This window comes from Schistocerca americana, chromosome 6 (assembly GCF_021461395.2).
Source record: "Schistocerca americana isolate TAMUIC-IGC-003095 chromosome 6, iqSchAmer2.1, whole genome shotgun sequence".
In the NCBI taxonomy this organism is placed as follows: Eukaryota; Metazoa; Arthropoda; class Insecta; order Orthoptera; family Acrididae; genus Schistocerca; species Schistocerca americana.
In genome coordinates, this window is record NC_060124.1 from 260,414,328 (window position 1) to 260,432,664 (window position 18,337).

An 18,337-nucleotide genomic window follows, 5' to 3' on the forward strand; every position below is an offset into this window, starting at 1 on the left:
GGTCATAAAAAATGGAAAAGTGTTTGTTGGTTTAATTAATTTGCCGCCAGATAAATCTTCCTCCACCGGTTTAAATACTCCTCATAGGAAAAAATGACATTAGGGAAAAATATTTGATTTGATGTCCCCTACAACCTCCCAGTGTTTGTCGGTTTAAATACTTTTCACCCTGTACATTTGGATATACCCCAAAAGCCTCACTGCTTTCAATATAGGGTTTTAGCCAGTTTTCGGTACCTAGTATCGTCTGAGCTCTACTGTTTATTTCGAGCGCTTGAAACTCTGGCACATAACTGTGGATGCTTGAGTACTTGTTTGCAACGATTTTAGAAACCTCGTACGTGACCAAAACTCTTTAGTCTTACACTAATAGTCCAAAGTATCCTACAACTAATATTATCTAAAGGGGATTGATAGTCACCTATTCCAAAAAATCTTGTGTCTAGACCACACACGGCCAGCTACTTGGGGAGCAGCATCTTACGTGTAGCGAACTCCAAGACTCGTTTAGAGGGATGGTGCAGTTTTCAGCCCTAATGCGTAAATCAAGGAAACTGCGGCCTAGCGTCTCACCTTCAAAGACTCTGATTCAAGGCTTCCACTCTGAGTAGGAGGCCAAGATCGGTTCTTGGGACAATGCTGCAGATTGTGAGCGCTGAAATTCCATGAGGTACGTTAGTTTTCTCAACCCCTTCTGCAAGTCCTGGAGCATCCAAGTATGACCTCAGAGCCCAGAAGACCGCCGTCGTCAGTTCAAGTGCGAGCCACGACCTGCAGCTGGCTGCAGCCTTGTCCTCCAATGGCTGCCAGGACGGCGTTTCCAGCAAGCTACTCCAGGACTCCAGACACAAGGAGTGCACATAGTGATGCTCCCATCCATTGCTGCTATTTCCCTAAGAGCTACCACTGTTCACCTCTCATTGGAACTGCTGACGATTAACAGACCTCATAACCTTATAACCTTTAGCGTTTACCTCATCTTGACATGGGTCACAGCAAGTTTCCCAATATGTGAAATGTCTCTCATTGAATCAGTTTCAGTTTATATGGTAGGCAGCAGCTTAAAGTAATTCGTTAGGGGGATGGATGTATTATCCTAAATGCCCCTTGTCCCTTATCATCTGTACAAGGTATTTCGTTCTATCGCCGACATCCAACTCGCACCTAAGTAGACCTGTGCCGATAAGTGCTGTATTTCCTGTGGAGGAGACAGTGTCAATAAGAGGGGATAGTACTTCAAGTACGTTTGGTATGTGATACGATAAATGTCTCTCGGCACCTTCCTAACCCACATTTTGGTAGCAGCTTCCAGCTGATAGATAGTGTTGAGTGGTACTTAAGACAGGTAAATAAATTAGTGAAATCAATGTGAAGTGAAGTAGAAATTAGAAATAAATGAAAACTTAGTTTAGTTTAGAAGAATTACACACTGGGAAACAGCGGACAAAGCAGCAGTGGCAACGGCTGGCGCTTGCAAGTCAGCATAGCACGTTCAGGAGAAGCCATCGCCCTCCCCACATAAGCGGAAGCTGTCGATTCATCCGTCACGGCATCGCCCGACCGGCTCACGTGTTTCTCAATTGTTACATGTGATCAAAGGCCCTCGCCTACATTCCAAGAGCCAATGACCGATGTTAAGAAGATTCTTCGAGAAGCTTTTCAACGTAACAGAAGAGGCAATGACCGTGAAGTCGTTCACGTCCAGTGAACTGAAGTGAATAAATACGCGAGACGCAGTGGGCCCGGAGAGTAGCAGTAGTTTTCAGTCAGTTTCGGTGCTGAAGACCGTCATGCAAGAAGAGACTACAGCATACACAGACGCACACAGTCCGCCTCTGTAATGGAATAGCAAGCAGCAGCCTCGGCGCCAGAAGACAGAAGTTGGAAGGTATTTGAAGACTGATTTTTACGTACCCGGGTGACTCGTGAGGACGGGAAGGAGACTGCCTCACATCAGGAGTCACCTGTGAGCTGGTGATCTGTCAGCCGAAGACCGGCAAGCTGGAGTCCGTTGTTCGAGTCCGAGACACTGGCCTTCCCCCGCCGCGCCGCTCCGCTGGCCGACGCACAATACTGACACACGCGGCCGCTTAGAGAAGAGAAACACTGGGACGCCACATCCAAGGTATCACCATCCGATTCACGACTTCGATCTCAATAATTAAACGGGCCATAGCACGATGCGCGCCTCCAGTCAACTGGGCGAGACGGCGACACGAGATACACACCGCCACGCGTAATCAGACGCCGCTGCTGCCGCAGCAGAAGGCTTCGCAAACGACACAGCTGCCGCTCTCCGAGCCAGAACATCCAGTAAGGAAACAATTGTACAAAACTTTCAATAAAAGTTATCTTATGTAAAAATGCTGTTTCATTCTACCTCATACCCGAGCCAAGGAAGAACCCACCCTGCCCACATGTTAAAAGAGAAAAATTAATTTATTTAGTATTTTTCATCCTGACATAATGCTTTAGAATCAAATGCCCTTTGCAGTAATGCTCATCCTAACAATTGACTAGCATCAACAGAGAAAACTCAGTTATATAGTGTCAGAAGTGTTACAATAGAGAGTCAGGGCAATTTCCAGCAGCTTGCGAAAATCTTCCTGCGCCTGAGATCAACATCCGGAAGGTTTGTATTTTCAATTTTTGAGAGATCTTTTCATCAGTACTAATTCCCTCTGCTTTCCAGTCGGGAATTCTGAAAGTGACGTCTCTTAGTTTTCCAGGGGCCTTCAGGAAATCTAAAGTTCTCAGTTCTATTCGCTGTTATTGGTTTGATTCGAACATGTTTTCCCCAAAACAAATCGAGCGATGGTTTCAAATTAGTGTGTAGACAATAGTCGATTTAACGACGTGCATCCTCGCTGGTCCTCAATTCGAAACGGGACTCATCACTGAAGACAGTTCTTCACCAGTCAATGAAATTCCAGGCTGAAGACGTGTCTTGAGACGCTCCGGACAGTCGTGGGATTCCAACCCGACTATCGCCCGCTATACAGCCCGAAAATCTGGAGTGGATGGTCGGGGGTGCCATTTATTTTCATTGCCCAACCCCGTTGGTTGTTATCCATGGAATAGAACACAGCGGTACATCGACGATATTCTACGCCGCATTTTCTTTCCATTCATGCAATCCATCGTGGGTGTACACTTCAGTAAGATAATGCCAGTCCGCACATGGCGAGAGCTTCTACTCATTGTCTTCATGCTTGCCGAACCCTGCGTTGGCTAGCAAGGTCGCTGGACCTCTCCTCAATTGAGAGGTTTATGAATATTATGAGCAGGGCCCACCAACCACCATGGAATTTTTACGCTCTAACGCACCAGTTGAACAGAATCTGGCACGATATCCCTTAGGATGACATCAAACAACTGTGTCAATCTATGCCAAACCGAATAACTGTTTGCATAAGGGCAGAGGTGGACGAAAGCGTTACCGACTTGCTCAATTTGTGAAGCTGTTTCTCTCAAATAAATCATCCAATTTTTCCGAAATTGTGATCCTGTGTTTTTCTGTACATGTACATCTCGTCTACCGATTTCAACCCCATTCGTATAATTCCTCGTGGTGCGTCTTTCTTTTTGTGTCTTAAGTGTAGGTGACAGTAGTATGAATTAAATTACGTACTACATTTTCAATCAGTTGTCGGGAGATTGCTCCCCTAGAAGCAAGATAAGCGAAGCAGAATGAAACACACTGTTGTCCCAAGTGGAACCATTCTGGCACTGTATTCGGATTTAGTTGTTTGGTTGGTTGGTTAAAGGACTAAACAATGACATCATTCTCCCTCTCAGGAGATAGGTCATCCAGAGTCAATGATGTAGGCAGGAATTTGATTGAATTATGAAAGTATGTAGGAGTGGCAAAATAGAGGAAGTGAAAGAAATATTGATTCTATAGCTGAGAAATAATTTAATAATTCCAGTAAGTGGGTCAGAGCAGACTTGGGGCCTTCCACTGCTCATCTGTGGGCAGGGAAACCACACCCACATGTGACCCCTGCCATCCTGATTAAGGGTGAAGACCGTTACTGAGTGATGAATGCCATTTAGCCAGGGGATCTGTAATAATAAATGTGAGATGGCTGAAAAAATACTGGATGTCGGTTGGACTAAGAAGACGAGAGAAAAAAATCAGGGCAGTAGGTGGGTGGGGCCAGTTGACTGTCCATCAGGGATCTTCATTTGACAGGGGCCACCACTCAGTCACCCTAATCCCGATCCATTGTACTCAAACTGCCAAAGAAGGGAACTATCTGGAAGCAGCATGAACTGTTCTTTCGTCTTCAGCTAGTAACAAGGATGAGGAATCCTTAATGTCTGTCCTTCACTGGAGTGCTACTTCTAAAATAGGAGATAGGGTGAAGTAGGAAAAGTAAAGAAAAGACAGTAAAAGAGGGATGATCAAGGCGGAAGGCAAAGGAGTTAAGGTCAAGAATGGCCTAGACTCAGCAAGCAGGAGAGGCCCCATCAACCACACTGCCCCCAGCCCTGAAGTACTTCAGAACGTTATATCTGAGAATAAAGACCACTTTCAGGGAGAAAATGAAGAATGTTAACTGCCATGAGTCGTCTGCCAATATTGCTGGCGAAGAATGCATATGAGCCATTGTCTGTAAGGCTCCAAAATCACAACACGGGAGTGGCTCATTACAGAAAATAAAATAATGGGTTGATCTGGTGTGACCGATGTGGAGGCGACATAGGACGGTAGGTTCCTTTCAGGGTAAACAAGAGAAGGAGCGCCATGCAGTAGCAGTCTCCTTGACAATGCGGAGTTTCTTAGAGGGTGTGTTATCCCGCCAGATGGTATTCCATCAAGTGAGGGGAGGTCTTACTTGCACTCACAAATCCGCTTCTCGGATCGTTGAAGCGAATATTGAGCATGTAATCACTTCGCTAGCCAGTTCATTCCTTACGATACCCACATGGCTCGGAACCCAGACAAGAGTAACAAGCAGGATGTATGATCAAGGTCAGAGAGATATGACATGGTGACAAGCATAAAACTGGTCAATAGCCTGGAGACTGTTCATTGAGTCACTACAAACAAAATGGCGGTCGAGGAAGGTCTTTTTAATAAAACAGAGTTCTGTTAATGGCTATCTAGTCCGCCATAAAAAACAGCACATCACCAGCAACAAATGTTCTTCCTGACCAGCCGAGATGTAAAAGCATATTACGTCCTATCCATAGCTTTAGAGCTGTTGGCGTAAATGATGGTAGCACCATGATATACCTGGAGAATTAAGGGCAACAGACACTGGAACGTCATTACGACGACAAACTTCAGGTGCTTGAAATAGATTAGTCATAATTCGTGGTCTGTGTACTAATCAAGGTGCGTGGGAAAACACGGGGAGCATATCCTCAAGGAGATTCGGCAGACATCCCAGCAGAGAGTCTCAATGCGTGTTTCAATTAGTAATCTCATCCAAGTTCAAGTATGCGGGGGCGATGCCTCTTTTATGCAAAAAGCGTTTAGTGAGTTGTATGATTAGATTGTTAAAGGGTGACTTCATAAATTAGTGTTGGACTATCGGCTCTTAAAACGGAAGAACCTCACTTCAGCAGGACAGACTGTCTGTGGGACAAGTCTGAAGGTGCCATCATGATGGGCTGGGTCCAACAGTTCCCAAGCTTAGGTGTCACTGAGCCATAAAACTGGCAACCATAGTCAAATTGAGACGAGACCAGGGCATGTTAAATATGGAGGAGAGTAGTGTAATCAGCAAGTGTTGGAATGAAAGCAGATAGGTTTAAGATTTTGAATGAAACTAGTCTTTAGTTGACGAATATGCAGCAGTCAAGTCAGATTTTTATCGAAAAGGAGTCCTCGAAACTATGACTGTGCTAAGACATCCAAGCACTTGGTACCTAAGTAGAGTTCTAGGTCACGATGAACTGTGGTATGACGACAGGAATGCACTATTAGCGACTCCAAATGGTTCAAATGGCTCTGAGAACTATGGGACTTAGCATCTATGGTCATCAGTCCCCTAGAACTTAGAACTACTTAAACCTAACTAACCTAAGGACATCACACAACACCCAGTCATCACGAGCGATTCCATGGGAGAGCACTGGAAGCCATGAGAAAGGGTCCAAGTGAAGGCGCATTGGATGGCACCCAGCCGAGGCTACACAGTGTGAGCTATACCAAATTCAAAAATCGTCAACAGACAGCGTGCAAGCGACCAGTGGACCGACAGAGGTCATTAGCGCATTGAAAACAACGAAGCGTGTAACACTACATACTCAAAGGAGAGGCTGTTCTCTTGGACCTCTGGAGATGATGAAGACGATGTACCGACTCAAAGCTGAAACAACTGGTGGGATGAAACCTGACAAATGAATGTCTGTAGGGAGCCTCAAAAGCCTCGCCAATGAAGGATAAGAGAAACGTGATGGTGCCAAGCAATGTCGCATGCCTCATGTAAGTCAAAAAAAGACTAAAATGAGATGTTGCCTTTTAGAAAAAGCTTGTATGATTGTTGTTTGTATCCTAACCAAATGGTTGGTTCTGGATCGTCCCTCCCAGAAATCACACTGATAGGACAAAAGGATCCGTGATTCGAGAACACAACATAATTTATCACGATACCACCCTTTTACCCTTTTGCAGAGCCTGTTTGCGACGTTAAATAGTCGTAGCTGTCGATGGACGTGGGTTTTTGCCTGGCTGAAGGACTGTGACGATGGCATCATCTCGCCATTGCGAAGGGAAATCACCTTCGAGACAAAAACGGTCGAAGACCTTGAGAAGATGGAGTATGTGTAATATTCAGGTTTTGAATCATCTGATTATAAACATAATCGGGATCTGAAACCGTATAATATGACGAATCAAGAACCTGAAGTACACTGGTATCTAAAATTAAAGCACCGAAAGGAAATTTTGGAAGGTTGCGTTTATTTTGCCGCAAAACAGGTGATAGTAAAGTAGAAAAAATGTAATGAGTACAGATTGCAAACAACTGCAACATGCACAACGGTAGACTAAAATTTTTTTCTTTCTTTTTTTCAGCTTAATCGCGGTTTGCACACACATTCCAACAATGCGTTCAGTATGGGGTGTGAGTACCTCTGGCAGCAATACAGGCCTGACTACGACGGGACATGCTGTAAATGATGGCATTAGTCTCATGTTGAGGCAGTAATGCCCATTCTTCCTGCAGAGCTGCTCGTAGTCTCGGAGAGTGGTTGGTGGATGCTGAAATGATGCAAGCTGTATCCCTACCGCATTCCAGACATGCTCTATGGGGTTCAAGTCGGGAGAGCGAGCAGGCCATGCCATGCGTGCAGTATTTTCCGTTTCCATTTAAACCTCAAACACCTCTGTTTTGTGAGGTCGAACATTATCGTCCATCAACAAGACGTCTGGGCCCATAGCACCTCGCAACAACCGCAAATGAGGTCCCAAGATCTCATCACGATACCTGACAGCAGTTAAAACTTGCCGACTCACTTGTACAATTTCATGAAGAGGGGTTCGTGTGATAAACAGAATCCCTGCTCACACCATTAGGGACCACCTCGATCTCTATCTCTATCCACAATGTTCGGGTTCCGAAATCGTGTTCCAGGTTCCTTCCAGATTCGAATCTATCGAGGTCCACTGTGCAGACTAAATCGGGACTTACCTGTGGAAACAACATTGGCCCACTGTTCGAGAGTCCAGCTGGCACGTTGATGACTCCACTCTAGACTTTCCCTTCTCTGAAGACGCGTCAGAAAGAGACACACAGCTGTCTCCGACAAAAAGCCTTCTGCACATCGTTTGCCTCTATACAACACGTCCACAATGCTGCGAGCTCACATGCTAGTTGCTGTACAGTACTAAGGCGGCAATGTCGTGCCGCTACAGCCAAGTAATGGTCCTCTCTTCTGAAGTCACACGTCGTCATCCCTGCCCTGGTCTATAAACTGTCACCACGTTCGAGAACCAACACAACGATTCACATTAAGCCATCGTGACACATCAGTTTGCGACTGTCTTGCTTCCTTTCTTTCTATGACCTTCCACTGCAGAGAGATTGGTAGACATCTTCTCTGTGCAATATTGCACCGTCTGTGACTGTGTACACAGACATCGTGGATGTGGGACTACCTGGCAAATACAACCTCGTTTCGGAGGTGCCCTGACGTCACGTTATCCGTTGACCGCAATACCACCTTCCGTGCAGAACACGATCGTATTGATATCTGGTTGACAGTATAATTATATCGTGGATTACACACAGGACGGGGAAATAGCGATCTGTTGCTTTAATTTAGGACACCAGCGTATTTCCAAGTCAATGAGAGGTTCATAATATAGTTTGGCGTGACAGGGGGTAAAGGATACGAGAGCGACATCTTCGGCTGGTGTTTTGTGTGTGAAGAAGATAGATGGGTAAGAAAAGGGTGATAATAGAGTCGCAAAGTGGGTCTAGAGATGTTCGGTAAGAACCAAATGGCTGGTAGATGTATCACCATAAAGGAGAGGACCTGGGACAGCTGTTGATCTTTGGTGGCCAAGTAGACTACGGCGCTTGGCACACATTTGGGATAGAGAGGCATACGTTCTGAAGGAGGCGTAGTGCTTCCAATATTCCTTTTTGCTGTGTTTAATCTGATAACCCCACCTGTGCTGAATTCATTTTTCTTCCCATTATAACTCAGAGCAAGAAAATAGGTGACAATTTGTGCTGAAAACATACATTTGTCTACAAATGTTACTTCGCTGCTGGTCGGCTGTCTGACGTCTGCAGATGTATACATAATTTGTCCGCCGTGCCTTATAGACTTTGATTACCACACTAAAGTTGACATTTTCCCCTAATATTTGATGGTACTTGACTGTAGGCATTGTAAACTGTCGTAGGCGATAGTATCTCTAGTGTTCTGTTATTCTTTTTTGTATTATTCCCGACGTCTCACCAACATACGTATCCTCGTATTGGTAGGGACCTCAATTCTATACGTATGCAGATATGATACACGGTTCTGTTGCCCCTACGTGTCATTACTGGCTTAAATGGTCCTTCAGACGGTTCTGTTGCCTTCATGCCTGCCCCTTGTTGCTGATACGGAAGCCTTTGTAGTGTGTTAAGTACTTATCACTTCCATATTGGATGATGATTCAAAGCACGCAGTTACCTGCTTGTGAACACGGTTTTTCTGTACACCTTATATCCAAAATTATCATTACATTTACTAGAAAGTATAACTCTTTATTTACTGCAGTGAATTATATCAGCACTTTTCGAAGATTCCTCATACTGCGTCATTAATGCAGCTGATTGGTGTGGTTCCTGTTGCTTTACATTTTAATGGTCGTGTGTATGAATAGGTTTGGATACAGTTCACTTTTCTTTGCCACCTAAGGCGTTTCCCTCCTGGTGACATTGGCCAATGTTGGTAGGACGAACCTTTACTTAAGGAACGCATACATGTGTCATTTCAAGACACTGACGACTGTCTCGAGATACATAGAGTATGCATCATAGGCCACTACAGAGTCGACCCAGAGTTTTCACCCCAGCGCCAATATTTGTCATTAATTGCACGACAAAATACAATGAACTTCCCAACACATTTTCTTCACTGATTATACTGCCTCAGGGGTCCGTTTCCCGATAATCTTTGCATCGGAGGCTCAGTTCAGTTGTTTGTAATGCCTTGATGTTTATTGCTGAGTCAGCAAAACCTAGACTGGTCCATGAATGAAAGGAGGAATTTGCTCTTCAGAGATGAATCGTGCTTGAATATGCAGGACGAGTTTCAGCCTTCAGTCACCTCCAAGTAATTCTGAGACAAATTCAAATACAAAAACATCGTAAACACAGTTCAACTTGATGGTGTTATGTTTTAGCATGGTTGTGTTGGGCGAGACGGGTTGAGGGGAGGAGGGACCGAGATGGAAGAGGGACAGCAGCTTTTATCGGCTCATGGGGTTTACATCTTCGTTGGCGGTAGGACGAGTACTTTTTTTTTCGCCATTAGGTACGGATGTGAGGATCTGCTGGAACATGTGTTAACACCCTTCAGGGGTGCAGCTGGTCAGCTCATACTATAATACTGCCCACACTGGGCCATTTTTGAGAACGAATTTCTCTAATAGGTGATGCTTTCAGTTTATTGAACACGTCAGAAATATTTCCGGACCTGACTCCTACTGGTGCATTTCTGGTGTGATGCATTAGCGAGACGAATAAAAGCCAGTTTTCATCAAAAACTGTTCTTGACTATTGCGCAGCTATTTCTCAGAATTCGAAGAAAGAAGGAATAATAAAATTTCTGGAGAATGACGAGATAAGAGACTTAACGAAAGCTGCGAATCAGGATGATGGGGAAAGTCTTCATTTGAAAGGAATTATCCTGGCATTTAACATCATCGGTTTAGGGAAACCATGGGAAAACTGAATCAAGATGGTCGCATAGGGATTTGAACCGCCGAATGCGAGTCTCTCACCACAACACCACCTCCACATTGTTGAACTCTCACACAGTTCAAGAACTCTAATTAGTCGATACCAGCCTTGTGAACAATGAATAATTATGCTAATACACTCATTTCGAAATTTTCCAATTGTTTCTTCAACGAGAATTTACCTGTGTAGTTGACATGACACACACTGCGTGTAGATAGGCATATAATATCCCGAAATTTCTCCACATGAATAAAATGTATTTTACGTGGGTTCTGTGTATGCTGACTTCAGGCCAGAGATAATGAGGGAAGGAATTCTGAGAGACTTCTGGCGTTGTAGTACGACTATACGTCTGGTGGATCCAATCCCACTACCCACATACACAATCACTGTGTGATGGTGAGGAGCAAGTATATTTACAAAGCGAAAACAATTTTGTCTGCGCGGAAAGTGATGGATGACTGTTTCTACAGTTCGTTCTGATGTACAGTTGTGCCTTCTTCGAATGTCCTTCAGCCACGGGTTTCTCTGACTTTCAGAGGACCTCTTGTCACTTATCTTTCCTTCCAAAATTGGTTGTTTGGTTGTTATACTTTATATCTCCAAATCATATAATGTGCCAACATTGTAACTTTCTTTGTTTAAACAATAAACAGCAGTTCCTTTTGCTTTCTTAAAGACCATGACATTTTATGTTTTCGATGTCATGGTATTCGCAAGATATAATACAAATTCATTTCATAGATATTCAATTCTTTTTTAATACGTGGGTCTAAGTTCCAACTTGCACACCCATGAAGGACGGTTCACTGGAGCACCAAGTCATTCCGATCCTGAGTTGCCAACTGAGATCCGATCTAAGAATTTTCTCAAGTTGCTGGTTCCCTGGCCCGTTCAGCTCTGGATTTTATCTCTTGCTTGTAGAAATTTCAGACATTAAGATAGCGAAAGTGCTCTGAGTGGGCTTCGAATCATTTTCCCCCATATGCCCTGCACCCAAATTTAGTCCCATACGAGTTTTTCCGTTGTGTAATATAAATGAATACTTGTTGGCAATAAATGTTGATCGAATAAGAACGCTATCTGTGCAGCAAACGACAAATTATACAGCGTTTGAAACTAATTTCTTTTTCGCCACACTGTAAGCAGACTAAAATTTAGCTCAGTGAAGATATGTTTCGAAATTTTTCTTTCTGTTAAAAATCGTTTACTGAACGACGTTGCTTTTATAAAACAAAGAATATCCTTCTACCTTTGCTGAAACAATGGTCAAGAAGCCATTTTCTCCATTGACGAAAATTCCAGCTTATGGTAATGGAAGATCCGACATTCTGCATATATTTTCTGTCGCTTGCTCCTTTGGTTGCGGATGACTGTTATTCAGTTCAAAACCTTCTCTGCTTTGTACACTAAAAGCCAATCGAAGAGTGAGGTTGAAAAGTTGAGAACTGTGGCAAACATGAACAGTTGTCCGAGGTTTCTTCTTAGACGCGTTTCCTCTCTACTCACTGCGAGAATTTGTCTGGCTGAATGCACCCGTGTGTGGGCCCAAGGCTGGCTTCATAGCACGACTCCATTCAGTATGGCTTCTCGGTTAGCGCGTCCCAGTACTTTTGTTCAGCTAATGTGTGTATCGTCCTTGAGGGGTAAACTGCAAAAAACCAGAAATTGTAACCTGTTTAGTAGTTTTCCCATTAATTGTGATTTCAGCTTGGCTGCTAATATAACACATGCAAAAAATTACGCATTGTGATAGCCGTGGCTTAGTCTGAGGATTAAAGGCAATTTCATCCAACATGAACAAGTCTCTTAGATTGTGCTTGTTACAACAAATCGTATTCATTTTTCAGAAGTTGCATTCAGGAAACACACCACAGGCTGCGTCTAAGCCATGTCTCCGCCATATTCTTTCTTCCAGGAGTGCTAGTCCTGCAAATTCCGCAGGAGATCATCAGTGAAGTTTGGAAGATAGGAAATGAGCTACCGGTGGAAGTATAGCTATGAGGATGGGTTGTGAGTCGTGCTTGCGTAGCTCAGTTGACAGAGCACCCGCCCGCCAAAGGCGAAGGTCCCTGCTGTGACACACGGTTTTAATCTGCTGGGAAATTTCGAAATAGGAACAATCCGCTGAATTACAGACCCACATCACTGACATCGATTTGCAGTAGGGATTCGGAACGTAAACTATATCTGAGCACCATGATTTACCACAAAAATGGCTCAAATGGCTCTGAGCACTATGGGACTTAACTGCTGAGGTCATCAGTCCCCTAGAACTTAGAAGTTCTTAAACCTAACTAACCTAAGGACATCACACACATCCATGCCCGAGGCAGGATTCGAACCTGCGACCGTACCGGTCGCGCGGTTCCAGACTGTAGCGCCTAGAACCGCTCGGCCACCCCGGCCGGCCATGATTTACCACTGACAAATAGCATCGGTTGAGAAAATATTCTTGTAAAACTTAACTAGTTTTTGCTCATATGAAGTAATGAGTGCTATCGACATGGGATCTCAGATTGTTTCCATATTTCTAGATATCCAGAAGACTTTTGAAACCGTTCATCACGAGTGACTTCTAATGTCTATTGTCTTAGTTGTGCGACTGGATCCGCATTTTCCCTCCGGAAAGGTGACAGTTCTTAGTAAGTGACGGCAAGTCAGAGCAAAACGGAAGTTATGTATGGCATTCCCAAAGGAGACAATTTGGGCAGCCCTCTTAGATTGTTTGCAGATGTCATTTGCCGTCTTGTAAAGACATCAGAAGAAGAAAACCAATTGTAAAATGATTTAGATAAGATATCTGAATGGCGTAAGAAGTGGCAGTTGACTCTAAATAATCAGAAGTATGAGGTCATCTTGATGAGTAGTAAAGGAATCCGTTAAATGTCGATTACACGACGAATCACACAAATTAGAGCTGTCAATTCAGCTAAATACTTAGGGATTGTAATTGCGAATAACTTAAATTAGAACGATCACGTAGATAATGTTGTGCGGAAAGCGAACAAAATATTGCGTTTCATTGGAAGAACACTTGGCAGACGCAACAGGTCAACTGAAGAGAGTACCTACACTACGCTTGTTCTTACTCTTCTGGAGTATTGCTGAGTGGTATGATATCCGTACAAGATAGGACTGACGGAGGACATGGATATACTTCAAAGAAGGGCAGCTCGTTTTGTACTATAGCGAATTACGGTGAAGTGTGTCACGGATACGATAGCGAGTTGGGGTGGCAATCTTTAAAACTAAGGCTTTTTCGTTGCGGCCGGATCTTTTCAGTCGCCAACGCTCTCTTCCGAATGCTAAAACACTTTGTTGGCGCCCACGTATGTAGGGTGAAATGAAGATCGTAATAAAATGAGAGAAGTAAGAGCTCTCGTTGAAAGGTTTAAGTGTTCGTTTTTTCCATGCGCTGTACGAGAGTGCAGCGCTAGAGAAAAAACCTGAAGGTTCTTCGATGAATCCTCAAGCAGGCACTTAATTGTGAATTTAATTGTAATTTTACTGTCGCAAAGTAGTCGAATAATGAAGTCTGAGTTTTTAAGTTCTGAAGACTTAACACACATGAAAAACTCATAGAAATATCACATTCCGAGTCTTGTGCAGAATCTAAATGCTGTAACGTCTACAACAAACATAATATTTATTACCTCTGACGGTGAAAGTGAAAGCTTGTTCATGTTACAGATACATTCGCTGTGTTACATATTATTATGTTGGGGGGGGGGGGAGTTCTGTGCACTTATAAACAATATTCTCACCACAGTAGAAGGTGGTCACAACAACCTGCAGCTTAAGCAAGAGTATTCCTAGCTGATCGTTGTTCCGGAATTTCTGATTTCTGACTCTGCCATTTCTGTTATGTACTCCCTCATCGGATTAGCGGTTAATAATACACTCATTCAAAAGGAGACATTTAGTCAGCGCGAGAGCGTTACGGAGATGCTGAACAAGCTCCAGTGGCGGACACTTCAAGAAAGGCGTTACGCAATACGGAGAGGTTTATTATCGAAATTACGAGAGAGCACATTCCGGGAAGAGATGGGCAACATATTACTACCGCCCACATATATCTCGCGTAATGATCACAACGAAAAGATCCGAGAAATTAGAGCAAATACGGAGACTTACAAGCAGTCGTTCTTACCACGCACAATTCGTGAATGGAACAGGGAAGGGGGGATCAGATAGTGGTACAATAAGTACCCTCCGCCACACACCGTAAGGTGGCTCGCGGAGTATAGATGTAGATGTAGATGTAGAATTTTCTCATTCATTCTGTAAACACTAGACGGAAAAAGATTTGAGTCGGATTGCACTTCCAAGTGTTTTGCCTTCAGTAGCTATGCAGCAGAACGAAAAAAAAAAAAAAAAAATGGTTAAACATTGGATTTTCGAACCTAAGTTGAAAGGTTTGCTGACGGTAAACACTCCTTTCATTCTGTATAGCAGTTACACGTGGTGGTTTCGGCCCTGCACAGTAACGTATTATTGCCTCCACAACTGTAAATGTTTGATTTTTAAAAATTGTTACAGTATTTTTCGATTTATTTGCATTTTCTGTCCATTATTCAGTTATCTGTTAAAAGAGCACATACACTGAAGCGTCAAAGTAACTGTTATAGGCATGTGTATTCAAATACAGAGGCAGAATACGGCGCTGCGATCGGCACTGCCTATGTAAGGCAAGTGTCCGGCGCAGTTGTTAGATCGGTTACTGCTGCTACAACGGCAAGTTATAAAGATTTAAGTGACCTTGAAGGTGGCGTTATAGCCGGCGCACGAGGGATGGCACACAGCATCTCCGAGGTAGCGGTGAAGTGGGGATTTTCCTGTACGACCAATTCACGAATGTACCGTGCATATCAGGAATCCGGTAAAAAAAAAAATCATATCTCCGACACCGCTGCGGTCGGAGAAAGATTTTGCAAAAACGGGACCAACGACGACTGAAGAGAATCGTTCAACGTGACATGTACAATCATTCAGCAAATTGCTGCAGATTTGAATGCTCGGCCATCAGACAGTGTCATCGTGCGAACCATTAAACCAAAGATTATCGATATGGGTTTTCGGAGCCGAAGGCCCACTCGTGTACGCTTGATGACTGCACGACACAAAGCTTTACGTCTCGCCTGGGCCCGTTAACACCGACTTTGGACTGTTAATAACTGGAAACATGTTGCGTGGTCGGACGAGTCTCGTTTCAAATTGTATCGAGTGGATGGACGTGCACGGGTACGGGGACAACCTCATGAATCCATGGATCCTGAAAATCAGCAGGTGACTGTTCAAGCTGATGGACGCTCTGTAAAGGTGTGGGGCGTGTGCAGTTGGAGTGATATGGGACCCGTGACACGTTCGTAAGCATCCTGTCTGATCACAAGCATCCATTATTGTCCATCGTGCATTCCGACGGACTTGGGCAATTCCAGCAGGACAATGCGTCACGTCACACGTCCAGAATTGCTACGGAGCGGCTCCATGAACACTCTTCTGAGTTTAAACACTCCCGCTGGCCACCAAACTCACCAGACAGGAACATTATTGAGCATATCTGTGATGGCTTGCAACATGCTGTTCAGAATCGATCTCCACCCCTTGTACTCTTACGAATTCATTGACAGCCCTGCAGGATTCATGGTTTCAGTTCCCTCCAGCACTACTTCAGACATTAGTCGAGTCAATGCCACGTTGTGTTGCGGCACTTCCGCGTGCTCGCGGGGGCCCTACATGATGTTAGGTAGGTGTACCAGTTTTGTCTCTTCAGTGTAGTTTTGGCTCACAGCATGAGACACAAATAAGGTATGGTGCTGTGATATTTGTTCTTCTGCACTTACAGATGCCATGGTAAGAGAGTGAATTAAGGCAGCGTTTTCTTTCTCTTATTCTTTCATTGCATGCAAATATTTAAAGAAAACGGGAAATACAACGAACGATATAGGTACGGATATCCTGTTCAGTAATCACTGAGCGTGTGTGCAGTACACGTAATCGTGTCAACAGCTGAGAGCAATGCTAACGAGGCGGTAGCAGCATTTTCCGGTGGTCAGGGACTCCGTTTACGTGTTAGTTAAGGGAGCAGCGAGCGGCGTTCAGTTGCTCAGCGGGAAATGCCACCAAAGCCTACGGACTGCATGTCCAGCAGCTGCAGGGTTTAGTTTGTGCATCGCGCACAGTTTGGTTTATTACGTGCTTCTGCATGGAGGCAAACAGCAACTAGTAGCTTTCAGATGTGAGTAAGGATTGTGAACGTTGCGGTACGTGGATGAAAGACTAGACTGCAGTCGGTGAGTAGCTGGAAACTACGTTGGCAGCTGTTGACCGGTGTCATATGGCGACAAGGAATTGCGTCAGTCGTGGAGTGACAGTGCAGCATCGTGGTGTCACAAACGACTCGAGGAGCTTGCCAGCTATCTGTGTTGCCGGCTTGGTCTGTTGGAAACCCCACTCTGGCCCCCCAGCAGTTACCCAAAGGTGGCTTTCAGGAGTGAAGCTCTTTCAAGGGATAAGTTTCATGTCTGTCAAATCGTCCAAACGATAGCCTCAAAGTTATTACGAAAAAAATTGAGGCATTTCCTTCCACTTATGAGAGAGAACCAGCAGGCCTTGCGACTACATGTCAGTTAGTGATATCACAATTTGAGGAGGTCCGGGTAGCTAGAAAAGGTTGGCAGGTGCCAACTAACGATAGATGGGTGATGGTCGCTCTTACAAAAACAGCATCGCGATAGGGGGACGATTCGAACGTGCACACTGTGTGTAATCGTTTATCATACCGGGCGCAGTCATAAGAACCGGTAGCCATCAGCCACAGATCGTGCCTCGCTTCGTCAACTACGTCTGTCACATGGGATGTGAGATACATTCGATTATTCCTGGGTACTAGTCGTTTGGTGAAGATACGTAGACTCATTATGACAGTGACATTCGGAAGGGTAATCGTAGTCGTCTGGTCTCGATAGTATTGTCTCTAGTCGAAAGCAGGACGAAGATACTTCGCAGTTCTGTGATATTCATTTCTGTAAATTTCTGGGCCGGTGCAACATTTTGCAGGCTAGTAAAGTCGTTCTGGCTGGATCATGCGAGCATCATACTACAAACGGTCACTCGCGTGGCAGTGTTCCTGCAGAATGCACATCTTTTTTTATGTTACGAGGAACTCAGAGTTCCCCAAACGAATACTAGTTATCAGAGAAACTAATTATTAAAACTGATCTGGTAACAAATGAAAAGAGTGAGAATATTAACATGATAGTTAACAACATAACATAGCCACTGCTAGACTCCTTTCTTATGAAGCAGTTCCTCTCACATAAAGCTAGTATCTGAGAGTCCATTGAAACACGAAGCAGAATGTAGAAAAACTTTCAACAAATTGAACGTATATTGCAGAGAGGGATTATACTCGCGAGGAGGGGGAGGGGGAAAGAGAGAGAGAGAGAGAGAGAGAGAGAGAGAGAGAGAGAGAGAGAGAGAGAGAGAGAGAGAGAGAGGGGGGGGGGGGGGTTACAAAATCAACAAAATCACTTCCATTGCAAATTGTAATATGGGCAAGAATAATTGTCGTTGGTGAACTTAATTAATAGTCGAATGTTTCTATCGGTCTTCAGAAAGACATATCGGCCATATAGCAATGTAGCTTAAATTCGGTAACGTCCAGAAACGCCAACATCTGTTTCCACAAGATTTTTCACTGCTACTACTGAAGTAACATTTTCTGCGTCGTGTCAGCTGGTAAAACTACGCTTACCTTATCGGCGGTATGAACAAACAGTCTTACGAAGTACTCCTGACGCAGTATCAGAGCCGCTTCCACCTACAAATAACCTGATCTTTCCGATGTAATGCCATTAAAATCCGAAGAGCCAAAAGACGTTAAGTGAATTTTCTTCTACGGAATGATAAACTTT

At 44.2% G+C, this 18,337-nt stretch overlaps 1 protein-coding gene across 2 annotated transcripts in view; it reads right to left on the reverse strand.

Moving 5' to 3' along the window:
- Positions 1-18,337, reverse strand: part of LOC124619352 (excitatory amino acid transporter) — a 288,224-nt gene that overhangs the window by 223,826 nt on the left and 46,061 nt on the right. The window contains exon 1 of one of the 2 annotated variants that reach the window (XM_047145674.1): positions 11,928-11,997. The exons of the other annotated variant lie outside the window; for it this stretch is intronic. Coding sequence (XP_047001630.1) covers positions 11,928-11,982 — 55 coding nt within the window. The 5' untranslated portion in view covers positions 11,983-11,997. Of the gene's footprint in view, positions 1-11,927; positions 11,998-18,337 lie in introns of those variants that run through there. 2 annotated transcript variants of the gene reach the window in all.